General features: G+C 33.9%; 1 protein-coding gene across 1 annotated transcript in view; it reads right to left on the reverse strand.

Moving 5' to 3' along the window:
- LOC150089271 (spatacsin-like) overlaps positions 1 to 15,440 on the reverse strand; it is a 542,060-nt gene that overhangs the window by 340,673 nt on the left and 185,947 nt on the right. The window contains exon 8 of the mRNA XM_090389930.1: positions 3,791 to 3,990. Coding sequence (XP_090246056.1) covers positions 3,791 to 3,990 — 200 coding nt within the window. The remainder of the gene's footprint in view (positions 1 to 3,790; positions 3,991 to 15,440) is intronic.

Consider the following 15,440-nt stretch of genomic DNA (forward strand, 5'->3'; position numbering starts at 1 on the left):
AACTATTTCTATCCTATTTCCTAGCTAATTTTGCATCCAGTTAGCTAAATTGCTATACAATTTATGCAATTTAGCAATGAATAGATAAATTGCTATATATTTCCTGTGACCATAAATCGTAACTTGTATACTTACTTGTATATATACTTACACATTAGCATTAGTAGATGCATATGATGCAAGAAAGCAAGCTTATGCAGCACCAGTCAAAAAAAAAAAAAAAAAAAAAAAAAGTGCCATTTTGAAGCTTAGCATTATGCAGATTATAATGTAACCCAAACAACAAGAACATGTTGCAGAGTGTCACAACCTATCACATGATAACCAGGATCATCTAGTCACTGATGACTATTACTGATTTAAGGGACCAACAGGTTTTGTCAATCAATATTCAGGTTTATGTAATCTTAAACTGTTTTTTAAATTTGCAAAAATTAATATTTCCATTAATGCAATTGTAATTTATTTCCTATTATTGCATAAGTAAGCACAGCATTTAATATAAAATAATGGAAATTTTCAAATACTGTATATGGTAGGGTATATTTTGAAAGCAGTATGTAACTAGTGTGGGTAGGTAACTCAACACTGGTAATCTCTTTCTGACAACCCAACTTTAAAAACTGTCTAGCATTTAGTGTTAGCAATTCCCCTATATTTTGGAGAGAGAGAGAGAGAGAGAGAGAGAGAGAGAGAGAGAGAGAGAGAGAGAGAGAGAGAGAGAGAGAGAGAGAGAGAAGAGAGAAGAGAGAGAGAGAGAGAGAGGAGGGAGGGAGGAGGGGAGGGAGGGAGGGGGAGGGAGAGAGAGAGAGAGAGAGAGAGAGAGAGAGAGAGAGAGAGAGAGAGAGAGAGTATGCAAAACTGCACTTAAAGTCTTACTTCACCAAAACAAATGCTTAAATGGTAAGTCAGCCTGTCTGTTAATCGAGAAGTAAGCAACAAAAAAAGTAGTTCAGATGACAGGATCACCCCACATCATAGCTATTATTGTAACTATTTTGAAATGTTAATTTTTCAGTTTCTGTTGAAAAGATAACTGCAATGAAAACACTTTATGACAGTAAAGTGATCCTTTGCATGTTATTTTTGTATTTGACAAGGGGAGATATTAATGCAAAACAATCACAAATATTGCTTACCTGCATTAGTGAATTAAGAATATAAAAAATACAACCTGCATGCTTAAGTCTTAAAAACACAGCCTGCATGCTTAATGTATGTAGTCTAAAAAATACAATCTGCATGCGTAATGTATGTAAAAGTGATGTGATCAAATTATGATTTTGTTCTTCCATATATAGTCAGACTTCTCTTCAACAAACTTCCATATAGCAAATTTTTTTTATTTCCCTTTGATCATTACATTGAAAATAGTTTCTGTATAAAGAAGAAAATTGCCACATACTGATTTCAAGAGACCTGGGTATGCATTGTTCACACCTCTGGCCTTTAGGAAATAGAGCTGATGCTGTAGAAAGCACAAATTAAGAGCTAAAAGGATTAAGAATTAATCCTTTGGCTTTTAAGAGCTAAAGAGATTAATTCTTAAGAGCACAAATTAAAAGCTAAAACATTTAAGAATTTAGTGCATAAAACCTATGCAGCCACCTCTACTGTAACAAGAAGTCATGCTGGTCAATTGCTTTTTGTCCACAGCCATTAGCAAAGATTAAGGCATATTCTTAACACGCACATTGGCTCTGGTCAACCTGTTTTCTACTGTAAGCATCCTAATAGAAAATTAGGAGAGAGTGATTTTCCTTTATCCCAGAAATTCATCCCAGAAATTCATCTGTTGTTTTGCAGAAATAAGTGATTCACACTTTCACCTCTCTGTTTGCATGGTCTGTTTGCAAAATCAGTTTCCTTTTAGCTGCTGTGCAAGCAACCTTATGTCTAAGAAAATGTCCTTAAGTGTAGTGTAAAAAGTGGAAGTGCTTAATAGTGTAGATCTGGGCATTAAAAAAAAAAGAAATCGGTTTAAAATTTGGTATCCCTGCCAGTAGCGTATCAATCATTCTGAAAAATCATGTTTCGATTCTAAAACTATTTTAGGAAATGGGACCTAGTCGGAAGCATCCAAAATTATGCCTGTATGAAGATGTATATGAAACCTTTTATAAGTGGGTGAAGTTGATTCTAGACCAAAACATTCCTATATCAGGACCATTAATAAAAGAAAAGGGTATGGAGTATGCATCTTTTCTAAGGCATAAAACATTCCAAGCCAGTTCTGGTTGGCTGGAAAATTTAAAAAGTGCCATGGCTTACTCGAAAAAGTTATTTCTGGTGAAAGTGGAATTGTAATCGAAGCAGAGTGTACCCATTGAAAAGAAACAGTTTTTAAATAAAATATGGAGGACTACAAGCCCAAAGACATATTCGATAATTGATGAAATAGATCTATTTTTTAAATGTTTGGCAAACAAGACACTGTCTTTTAAAGGTGATAAATGTTTAGGTGTTAAAAATAGTAATCAGAGAATTGGTTGGTGCAAATATGATTGATAATGAAAAACTGAAGCTTTTGGTAACAGGCAAAAGTAAAAAAAACCCAATGTTTCAAAAGAGTTCATTAGAGTAGTTGGAGTACAACTACAACAAAAAACTAGGATGAAAAGTGAAATTTTTGAACAGTGGATTTTAAATTTCAATAGAAAGATGTCAAAATAAAATAAAATTATGATAAAAAGAAAACAGAAAAATCATTTTGATTGTCTACAACTGCCATGCCAACCTTCACTCAGTAATTTTGAAAATTACAAGTGTGAAGCTTGTTTTCTTCCCTCCGAATACCCTGTCTAAACTGCAGCCGATGGACCAAGGCATTACAAGAATTTGAAAAGGCATTATCCAAGGCACATACTGAAAAAAAATTATACTGAGAATAGAAACCAACCAACATAGATTCTGTTATACATTTGTGGATATGCATATCAGAGTTGGCGAAAGTGTGGAGTCAAGATGTGACAGAAACAACAAATAAGAATTTTTCACAAAGGCAGGTTTTGCTAAAACACCAATTAACAGCATTGAAAGGGATGAACAACTGCAAGATATTGAGCAATCTTGGGAAGAACTCCAAGCAGGAGGTTTGATCAGTGGAGAAATTGTTCTTGATGAATTTTTAGGAGTTGAAAATAATATCAGTATATTATTTTTATTATATAATAATACTACTATTATTATTATATAATAGCAGCTGAATATCCAAGTGACTCTAACACTTTGGAGAGTATTCAAAGAACTAGTGGCAATATCGACAATGAGTTGGACGAAAATGCGGGCAACAAAGACAATATTAAACCTTCCAAACATGAAACTTTGCATTGAAGCCTTCAGTGTGAAGAAAATGTGCCAGAAAATATATTTGAGTGTTTAAACAAATGCAAATATTTTTATGAACAATGTACAATAAAATCCAGTGTACAACAAAAAATAACCAAATATTTTACAAAATAATTCTGAATGTGTACTAATATATTGTGCACATCATGTAAGTAGTGATTTCTTAATATGTATGCGTTAAGAAATTAATTGTTTTAAAATGTTAGAAAATTTATTCTGATTTATTTCTCTTTTACTATATTTCTGTATAACGAAATTTATGCTTAATGAATATTTTCAAGCAAGCAATCGATTTCATTATATAGAGGTCTGACTGTATACTCAAATATATACAAAAAAAAAAACTCAAATAGCGTATGTCTAACAAATGATGAAGCAAATAACTGGCAAGGTTAATTATTTTTTTCTATTGAATAAATGAACTCTCAAACTGTGTGCTTACCTAGTATCAGATGATTCATTTATAGTCTTGAATGATTTGCATGGATATAAACTCTCTAAGGATAAAAGAAAATTAACTGCTGTTTCATCAACAGAAGAGAGAAGCTTCCGTTCTTCAAGTTCACTAAGCAGCAGGTTTCTGATGCTCTTATTAGCTGTTTTTTTAAATATTTCCAGCAGCTTATCATTTACAGAAAGCCCCTGTAATAATTAAAAATTAAATATAAATTTAAAAAAAAAACTAAAACTTTTAATCCAAAGCACTTAGTTTAGAATTTGCTCAACCTTACTTTAGGTCAGCAGCTTGCAACCCTGGGGCATAAACAAAATTAAGGGTAAGCAAATTCTAAACTAAGTGCTTTGGATTAAAACACAGGATCAGGACACAGCTTAATTGATACGAAAAATGAAGAAACAAGGATGATGCAGCTGTTCAACATTGTTTATTGATGCAGGGCAAAGGTGTGTACATAAAAAGGTGAAAGATAGAAAGAAAATGAAAGCAAGCAATATAAAATACTTTAATTTGCCTATCCGCTATTTCTTTGAGAAAGTCATTAATAAAAATAAAACTGTTATAATGTTTCTAGAAATCCATACAAACCATTAAAAAAATAAAGAAAATATTAAAATTAAAAATTAGAAAAGAGTTAATGCTATACTGTTACAGTCAGACTTTTAACAGTACAGATACAGTATTTTTTTTTCACAGAGTAATGGCACCAACAACGTCAACTGTACGAAGCAACAGCAGTAACTATACATGTTGGAATTCAAGAACAAATCAGGATGTTATATAATCACTTCCACTGCATGTGTGTAAACTATAATAGGACAAAAAACCATGATAATGAAAACAATAGCAATGATTACAATAAACATTGTTTTTTCCTAAGTATCAGGACTTCATAAAAGTGATAACATAATATGAATATTAAAATCATCCTTTATACAATAAGCACCATAAGCTATAAACAACACCTAGTCACTGCAATTACATAAAACAGGAACATAAATTGGAAAACAGGCCTTGTGCGTCGGGTTGCATTATATCATCAAAGTTTCTTGTGACGACCAACTAACTGGTTAAAATAAATTTATTAAAATAAAAATGATATATACATAAGATAAAACAGAAATAAAATAAGATAAAAGTGTTAAAATACAATAAGATAAAAGAGTTAAAATATATATAATAAAAGCGTTAAAATACATAGTAGCGAAGCGAAGTGCCTCTTCATCAGCTAGTCTGTGAATGATGTACAGTAATACCCCGAAGTTACGTGATAGGTTGGTCCGATGAAATTCGCTTAAATCGAATTCGCATAAGTCGGGGTACAAATTTGCATATAAATACATATAAATTTTGTTTAATTGGGACCTAGGACTAACAAAAACACTAGTTTAGAAGAAAAATATTTAACAAACTTGCAGTTCTTTATACATATTAATACAAAATATGTATTAAAAAAATAAATGCGTTAAGTAAAAAAGTTATTTCGATGTCGGTGGCTTCATAAAATCTTCAAATTCATCTGAAGACACAGCGCCTTCTTTTTTTCATGCAGAATTTCTTCATAGCAAGCTAATAATTTTTTTATTCCTTGCTTTGTAGCTATAACGCATTCTTCGTTAGAGTCTATGTTTTCTAAAATTTTTAAGCCCTTTTCAATTGAGCTGAGACCTTCTGTCAAGCTTGCAATTGTCATGTGCTTTTCTGGTGGAACTGGGTCTGAAGTGTTGGCTACTTCAGTGACGTTTTGCTCACACATCTCTATGAGCTCATTCATTGTTAGCTCCTGACTATGTGAATCCAACAGCTCGTTGACATCATCACCATTGACTTCCAAATCTAATTGCCTGGCATGATTAATAACTTCTTCTATCACATGAGCGACATGATCAGTTTCTGGCGTTGTTTTCGTCTCATTTTTGAAAAAAAATGGACAAAGTTTCTTCCAGACACCATTCAATGTTTTTTGTGAATTTCATCCCAAGATTCTTCAATGATTCTTATGGCATCTAAAACATTGAATTGTTTCCAAAAGTCTTTAATATATCTCACTATTTTGTCTCATAGCTTCATTCAGACATGCAGACAAACGCCTCGTGTAGTAAGCCTTGAATGTTTTGACGACTCCCTGGTCCATTGGTTGAAGCAAGCTGGTTGTGTATGGAAGCAAAAACACAACTTTCACACGTGGGTCGAAATTAATTAGGGTGGCAGGAGGGTGACCGGGTGCATTGTCAATAAGAAGCATCACTTTAAATGGAATCTGTTTAGACTTGCAATAACATTCGGGTATGAAGTGGTGACCAAACCAGTCCTCAAAAACGGAAGCTGTCATCCAAGCTTTATGATTTGACTTCCAAATCACTGGTAAGCTAATTTTAGATATAAACCAAACGAAAAAATCAAGAACTGCGTAACTCCAAGTTTGCGTAAGTTGGAGTATTACTGTACTTTAGTATATATTGATGGTTGCAATAGCTAGGCATGATCATGTATCACGAGTCTGGTGTTAGTACAGCAGAATTACTTACACGTGATGATCGCCAGCACTCATCGCACTGCAATACATTACATTCTATAATAGGGTGTAAGAGTACTTTTTTTTTTACCTAAGATAAAACAGAAATAAAATAAGATAAAGGCGTTAAAATACAACTTTTTACTTACACCCTATTATAGAATGTACTGTATTGCGATGAGCGCTGGCGATCATCATTGTGTATATAATTCTGCTTTACCAACACAAGATTCGTGATACATGATCATACCTAGCTGACTTGTGCTATAGTAACCATCAATATATACTGAAGTACACCATTCACAGACCAGCTGATGAAGAGGCATTTGCTTCAAAAGCTACTATGTATTTTAACGCTTTTATTATATATATTTTAATTATTTTATCTTATTGTATTTTAACACTTTTATCTTATTTTATTTCTAGCAGCAACTTGCCCTTAATGCTATATTGCTCCCAATTTGTACAGTAGCCTTCCATGTGCAACAGTATCAAAAGCTTTCCTAAAATCCAAGTGTATGATATCGAAATTATTTTTTGCATCCAGTTCTTTTGCAACCACATCATAGTATACAATTAAATTGGTCAGACAAGACTTCCACTTAGCAAACCCATGAACTAACTAACTCTCACTCACTCACTCACTCACACTCTCTCTCTCTCTCTCTCTCTCTCTCTCTCTCTCTCTCTCTCTCTCTCTCGGGGTAATTCAGAATTATTTTTTTTTTTTAGCTGGAGCAGCATAAACCACAGGCTTCCTTGCACCACATGGCTAATAATAATAATAATAATAATATCTACCATAGGCTTCGGTGTTTCCTGATAATTTATATGCATCCCATGCATTTTTCTTCTCTGTCACATCTCATTAGTTCATCTGACATCCATTTAAACCTAAACCTTGAACAGTATTTCTTAGTTAATAGGAAAGGCTTAGTAGCTTACAATTATAATTCCTTGAATTCTATCCATTTAGAATTTTCTTTTGGTAATATCATTAGTTGGTCCCACTGTATAGAATCCGAAAAATCTGTGAGACCACTATTACAGTGGTCTTTATGAAAGCGAAAACCCTTTTCACCTTTATGAAAGCGAAAACCCTTCCCTTTACCAATGAGATTTTCTCAAGGATGACATTTACATCCCTGAGAAAATCCCACATTAGCACCCTGTGATCACTGCCACCTAGTGGTTCCTTATCTGCGGATCTTTAATGCATGAATAATCACTGCTGATAATCAGACCAAGAGTATTATTCCCTCTGGTTGTCTCTCAAACATGCTGCTGTAAAAAACAGAATGGTCCAATAAATCCACAAAAGGCTTGCTGGTGTGCAAGTAACCAACCCACAGCTTCCATTCAATATCTGAGAAGTTGAAATCTCCTATTATAAGACAATCTGATATACTGGCCCACTCTATTTCTCTGCACAGTCGTTTACTGTACTCAGAGTCATTAGGCCTATACACACACCTACTCTCAATTTTGCTTTCCCAGTGCTTACATCGCACCAAACTGACCACCCATGTCAACTGGATGCACTTCCTTAGATTTTGAGTGTTCCTTAACTAACAGCATAACTCCTCCTATCCTTTCTGTAAACATTGTATTCCCCAAATTCCAATTCTGCATTCTTAATATATGTGACACCATATCTCTGATATCCCAACAATATCTGCCTTTGAGGTCTTAACCAGCACTTCAAATTCATCAAATTTATTTACTATACTCCTTGCTTGGTGTACGTGCAATTATACACACACACCTATTCTTACTCTTAGTTACCCTAACACAGCCCATGTACTTACTTGTTCCACGATGACACCCAGCAGTCCTAGAAGTCCCAAGCACCTTGCTTTCCAGGCTGCTGCTCATTCTAATAGAAGCAGTGCAAGAAATGCTTTCACCTCTGCCTGCAGCAGCAACTGTTAATTATTAGTCTGTGAATCCGACCTCCCAAGCTAGCAGTTTTCTGACCCACCTAACACTGCCTCGACAGCATCAGCAAATATTCTTGCACATGTTCTATTTAAGTGTGTTCCATCTCTGTAGAAGCAGTCTCGCCTGTTAACAAGCACAGACCATACTGAGAAAAAATTCTATGCCATGAGCATTTACACACTTTCATTTATCTACTGCAATACCTTAAAAGTAGATATTTAAGAATTTAATAGTAGTGGTCCTATAGATACATAAGATCACATCACAGAGATATTTTCTCTAGTCAGAAAAAGCCCTAGACATAAGAGCCTATATCTTATGACTAGGATTTTTCTATAAAATATAAACTTCCAGAATGCTTAGGAAGTCCACCTAGGAGGCGGGGGTCGTGGTTCCTAGGAAAATTTTTAGAAAATCATGGTGCCAAATGTGGCAAATTTTCAAATTTGGGGAAATTTCACAAAGTTTTTAACAGTTAGTTCGAATGTTTTTTTTTTTTTTTTTTTGTTTTTTTTTCTGAGATCTAAGACAAATTAATTTATCATTTTCGTCACTTGTTACTTTTGCTGCTTGCCTGCACTCTTGTTTCTTTGTTTCAGTGTTCTTAATAATGTCACCTTTTCATTTATCTGATACTTCAATAATATAAGCACTTACCCAATAAAAACAGTATGTGTTCCACATTCTCCAGTGATGGTTTTTAATAATGGCTTCATAAGCACTAATTTGACAGTTCGAATTAAAAAAGTACAGTAAATTGCACAAACCTCATTAGTAAAACAACTTTAATAGGTATTATTTATTTATTAATTATTCAAAATGTTTTTATAAAGATTTCACAGTAAAAGCAGGTTACTATATTACTATATTCTTTTTTGCAATTTTTTTTGTTACTGTTTTTACTTTTTTTTTTTTTTTTTTTTTTTTTTACTTTTTTTTACTATTTTATGTCTATAGCTGCATGATGGACTTGAATAAGCTATGGTTTTATTAAGTATTTCGTTTATTAAGTATAGATGAGTCACAAAGTCAAGCTGTACACTAGCTTAACTTTCAGCCAACACACAACATGCCTATGGCATTAGTAATAGTAAATAATTTTTATTTTAAAGTAAATATTTTTTTCTTTTAAATATATTATTATTATTATTTTTTTATTATTATTATTTCTTTTTAACTTTAAGAACATTGCCCTGGCACATTCCAGCAGGAAAAAAGCCCTGCTTATGAGCACTGTCAGTCTGAAATCTAGCATTACAAGATTCATGGTAAGTGGGACAAGCTTTTAGATTTCTATTTCTCATTTTTTTGTGGGAATTATTGTTTTAATTCTTTTAATCCTCGTGTTTGCTCAGATTACAAACAAACTATTCCTGTAGTGATAGAATCCTTTATCAGGGCGGTGCAAATGGGGGGGGGTGCATTGGATGTGGTGCAATACGGCCTTTGATCTGGGGGGGGGGGCAATCAAGGGAGCCATCAAAGTTTCAACACAAATTAATGAGGCTCCTTAATCCCTTTTGCATCCAGGTCCCCAAATACCTTTGCACGGTTCTGTCCTTTATTACTCAATTCACCATAAAACCTAAAGTTTTATTGGAACCATAGCTTTCTGAAAAATGTGCTAATTCTCTTCAAAACAAGAAGACTGCTCATCTCAAATGGGTTTCCAAATTTCTATCTTCATTCTTTGCTTGTAAAGCTTGCAACAGTTGCATGAAAGCTTAAAATTAATACAAACTTGATTCTGAACAGGTTAAGAGCGGGAAACTTGCTACTCCTAACGGCAACCATTCTAATCACAGACAAAAGCTATTGGGCTAACTTCTGTCCATCCATACTTTTGCCTCTGTTACAACCTGATTTTTCTAAGGCATCTCAAGTAATAAAGAAAATAATGATTTCTTTTACAAATGCAAAAGAAATTACCCCTCTGTTAAAATGGTCCCATTTCCCTTGAAATCATCTGTATTCCTAAAATTAACAAATAATTTACACCTTTACAAAATTTTAAAAACTTCTTCATTGAAAACAGTATAGTATCGGTGTAAATACACCATAGTTAACCCATATATTTAAACTACGTATGTAGCGTAGAGGGCATCATTTTAATTGTATCTCATAATGTGGTTGCCTTCACAACGAGATAGCTACTATTGCATTACTTCAAATAAACAACGCTTCTCTAGTAGAGAAGACTACTGTTATTTATTTTCAGTGGTACCACCACCCAGACGATCGTTTCGAAGCTGTGCAGCTTCATCATCAGTGGGCGGGCAGGTACCCAGGTAATACAACAAGCCATCACAGTTGCGAAGTTATATCCACATTATGAGATGTGCCAAGAGAACACTACTGTTATTTACTTGAAGTAGTGCAATAATCAGCTATCTCGTTGTGAAGGCAACCACATTATGAGATACAATTAAAACGATGCCCTCTACGCTACATACATAGTTTAAATATATGGGTTAACTATGATGTATTTACACCGATACTATATAGTTAATTATCAAACCCATAAGGATTATGCCTTGTGCATTTAATTTTCCAAATACATTAAAAACAGTATATTTTAATAACTGATATTAAGTTTTATTAACTATTTTTAAAACCAAAATTAGTTACATGAACTGATTATCTTTCACACCTTTATTAATTAATTTTCTCTTTTATTATTAAGTGATGAAATATTTTCACTTGTTATTTCTTTAGAAAATCTACTGTTAGAATTATGTTAAAAGTTTTATTTGTATCAGAAAAGGTCACAGTTATTTTTCCTCCATAATTTGTTTATAATTTTTGAAAAATTTTTTGGAGTATCAATAATTAATTTAATTTTTCATTTGAAGTTGGTTGAAATTGATCAATTGCTTTTTCATTTATAAAAACACATTTTGAAAAATAATTTTAAACATATTTAAATGGAAATTTACAAAGAAAATTTACAGTTAAATAATGTTTTAAATGTTTTATGTTCTTAAGTAATAAATTTAAGAACATAATAAAACTAGGAAAGTGTGAAATTTTTAATCATTATATTTATAAAAAGTATGAAAAAACCATGTGTAAAGTAATCAATTTTTAACACTTTAATTAAAAAAATATTTTTGTAACATAAATGAATGATGAATTATACCTCTACAGGGTGTTTCAGTTAAACGTTTCAGAACTTCTAAGAGGGGTAGGGTATATCCTGACAACTCGAAATCATATAGCAATGTGGGGTCGGAAATGCTTTCCTGAAGCGGTGTTGTACACAGAAGCACCATAAAAAGAAAAGAGACCGTAAATGAGAAATCGTTTTAATAATACATGAAAAGAAGCAAAAGGTACATGGATTAAAGTAAGTGTTCGAAGTTTCTTCCACGGGCTACAATGCACGCCTCACATCTCCGACGCATGGAGATCCGAACATTCTGGAATACTCCAGGCGAATTTCGTCGGCAGCTACTGCGATTCTTGCAACCAGCGCCTCAGCATTGTCTACAGGGGTGTCATAAACTAGCGATTTCATATGACCCCAGAAATAAAAATCAAGACATGATAGTTCGGCTGACCGAGCAGGCCAACACACGGGACCACCACGTCCGATCCACTGTTGACCAAATGTGATATCCAGGTAGTTACGAACATCTCCGCTATAATGGGCAGGGGCTCCATCGTGTTGGAACCACATTGTCTGTTGCGTCGATGCAGAAATCTGTTCATCTCTCAAAAGCTGTGGCAATACTTGCTGCAGAAAGATCAAGTAGATAGGTCCGGTTAGACGACACGGTAACAGGTAAGGTCCGATGAGGTGATCTCCCATAATACCGGCCCATACATTGACCGAAAATGGAATCTGTGCTGCACGACGTCGTATTGCATGCAGGTTCTCGACCGCCCAGATATGGTCGTTATGCGTGTTGAAAATTCCTTCCCTTGTGAAGGATGCCTCATCGGAAAATAACACTTCAGCAGGAAAAAGGGGATTTGTAGCACATTTTCCAAGGTACCACTGTGCAAAAGCAATACGAGGTTGAAGAAACTTCGAACACTTACTTTAATCCATGTACCTTTTGCTTCTTTTCATGTATCATTAAAACGATTTCTCACTTACGGTCGCTTTTCTTTTTATGGTGCTTCTGTGTACAACACCGCTTCAGGAAAGCATTTCCGACCCCACATTGCTATATGATTTCGAGTTGTCAGGATGTACCCTACCCCTCTTAGAAGTTCTGAAACGTTTAACTGAAACACCCTGTATATAAAGGCATATTGACTATTAATGAGTTAAAAGATTTGTCAACATTATAAAATCTATAAGATATACAAATTTAATTAGAGAATATTATGTATATAAAGTGCTTAGCATCATAATACACAGCCATTTCTGAATAAACAGAAAATTTTTAAGGTGGCATCGTTTTAGGTTATATCTCATATTGTGAATACCTTCACAACGAGTTGCCATGATATTGCACTACTTCGAATAAGTAACGCTTCACCTAAGGAGAAGACTAGTGTTACTTATTCTCAGATAGGTACCACCACCCAGACAGCACTGTTTCAGGGCTATTTGGCCCTTCGTCATTGAGTGGGTAGGTACCCAAGTGATGCAATGATGGCAAAAACAGTTATGAAGTATAACTCCACAATATGAGAGATGCCTGATGGTGTATGATGTATTTAGACTAAGGCGCATTTAGGGCTAGAGCCTCAAGCTGCGAACAAATTTAGACTATGTATATAAAGTGCTTAGCATCATAATACACAGCCATTTCTGAATAAACAGAAAATTTTTAAGGTGGCATCGTTTTAGGTTATATCTCATATTGTGAATACCTTCACAACGAGTTGCCATGATATTGCACTACTTCGAATAAGTAACGCTTCACCTAAGGAGAAGACTAGTGTTACTTATTCTCAGATAGGTACCACCACCCAGACAGCACTGTTTCAGGGCTATTTGGCCCTTCGTCAGTGAGTGGGTAGGTACCCAAGTGATGCAATGATGGCAAAAACAGTTATGACGTATAACTCCACAATATGAGAGATGCCTGATGGTTGTAACACTAGTAACACTAGTCTTCTCCTTAGGTGAAGCGTTACTTATTCGAAGTAGTGCAATATCATGGCAACTCGTTGTGAAGGTATTCACAATATGAGATATAACCTAAAACGATGCCACCTTAAAAATTTTCTGTTTATTCAGAAATGGCTGTGTATTATGATGCTAAGCACTTTATATACATAGTCTAAATTTGTTCGCAGCTTGAGGCTCTAGCCCTAAATGCGCCTTAGTCTAAATACATCATACACCATCAGGCATCTCTCATATTGTGGAGTTATACTTCATAACTGTTTTTGCCATCATTGCATCACTTGGGTACCTACCCACTCACTGACGAAGGGCCAAATAGCCCTGAAACAGTGCTGTCTGGGTGGTGGTACCTATCTGAGAATAAGTAACACTAGTCTTCTCCTTAGGTGAAGCGTTACTTATTCGAAGTAGTGCAATATCATGGCAACTCGTTGTGAAGGTATTCACAATATGAGATATAACCTAAAACGATGCCACCTTAAAAATTTTCTGTTTATTCAGAAATGGCTGTGTATTATGATGCTAAGCACTTTATATACATAGTCTAAATTTGTTCGCAGCTTGAGGCTCTAGCCCTAAATGCGCCTTAGAGAATATTTTAATAGATTTTATACTGCATAAAAAGAGACAAAGAAATAATAAAGTTCAGTATATTCTTGAAAATAAAAGCATTTGTTAACTGAAAAATGATAAAAGAGAAAGACAAATATTTGATAGAACAGTTCGCATACTTAATATGCTGACGAATTATTTCCTAAAAGTAAAACAAAGAGTTTTTACACAATTTGAAAAATGTGAAATATGTAAAATATATTATAATCATGAAAACCATGAACACAACAAAAATTTTCTCATAAAGCTACAATGAATAAATAATTATCGTTGTTGTTATTTGGTTTTTAGGAGCATTAGCAACTAAAGCCATATTGCTCCGGGGATATGCGGTGGTCATTCCCTGACCTTTCGTATGGATTTTATTCGTATGGATTTCATTAAAAGAAAGAACTAGAGGTCTTGATATATTTAACGCATTCAAAAATTTTATTGAAAAAAAATTAAATTACTACTATTTAAGCTCATGTCAATAACAACAGAGAGCTAAAACAATGTCGGGGCATCTTAACAGATTCATCGCATTGTGCCAAAAGGATGATGAATTCCCAGCATCAAGTGTTAGCCAGCAAACGATTAAATACTAAAAGTGTAATTAGGGCCATAGCTTTCAAAATCGCAAATTCCATCAGAGGACAATCTCTTCAAAGGAGACTTTTCAAAATGCAACTCAATGAAAATGAACCAGATATGATATTACACACAGATGTGAGGTGGCAGAGTCGGAGTAAATTTTTACAGAGATTTCGAAATTTGCTAATGAAATTAAAAAAATTGTTGATCAAAGAGGAGATGATTATCAGCAGCTGCAAGATAGGGAGTGGTTTGGTAATTTGATGGGTTTTTTTTTGGCAGATTTTACCAGTGAATTAAGTAATTTGAATTTGGAATTACGAGAAAAAAATAAAAATGTGGATGACATGATTAGTAGTACTTCTGCATATAAATATCAATTTTTGGCAGTGGCTAAGGATCTAAAAGAAAAAGAATTCGATCATTTTGCAAATATGCAAGATTATTTGCAAAAATATCCTGTTTTTGAATGTAATAGTGAGAAATAGGTTTCTGAAATTGAGAAAGTTGTGGATGATATTAAAACCAGATTCGGTGATTTTAAAACAATTGAAGACATTGTTCAATATATTTATTATCCATTTATTATTACTTGAAAATTAAATTATTACATTGCAAAACGATATCTTCCTAAAAGCCAGATCATCAGAAAAAGACTTGGAAATACATTTGCCAAGAAAAGTACCCAAAATAAAAAAAATAATAAAAAATGCAGTGAACTTTGAAATTCCTGTTTTGGTTCCACATATCTTTTTCGTATATGAAACAAACAAAGGTGAAGAATCGCTCTTACGGACTTGCATACAGAAGATTCTTTAAGGTTGGCCTTATTGTAGTATATTCCCAATTTTGACAGCTTGGCAGATAACAGGAAGACAAACTTCATATAAATTAAAAAGTGAAATACG

This window comes from Mastigoproctus giganteus, chromosome 2, assembly GCF_048544385.1.
Source record: "Mastigoproctus giganteus isolate SK-2022 chromosome 2, ASM4854438v1, whole genome shotgun sequence".
In the NCBI taxonomy this organism is placed as follows: domain Eukaryota; kingdom Metazoa; phylum Arthropoda; class Arachnida; order Uropygi; family Thelyphonidae; genus Mastigoproctus; species Mastigoproctus giganteus.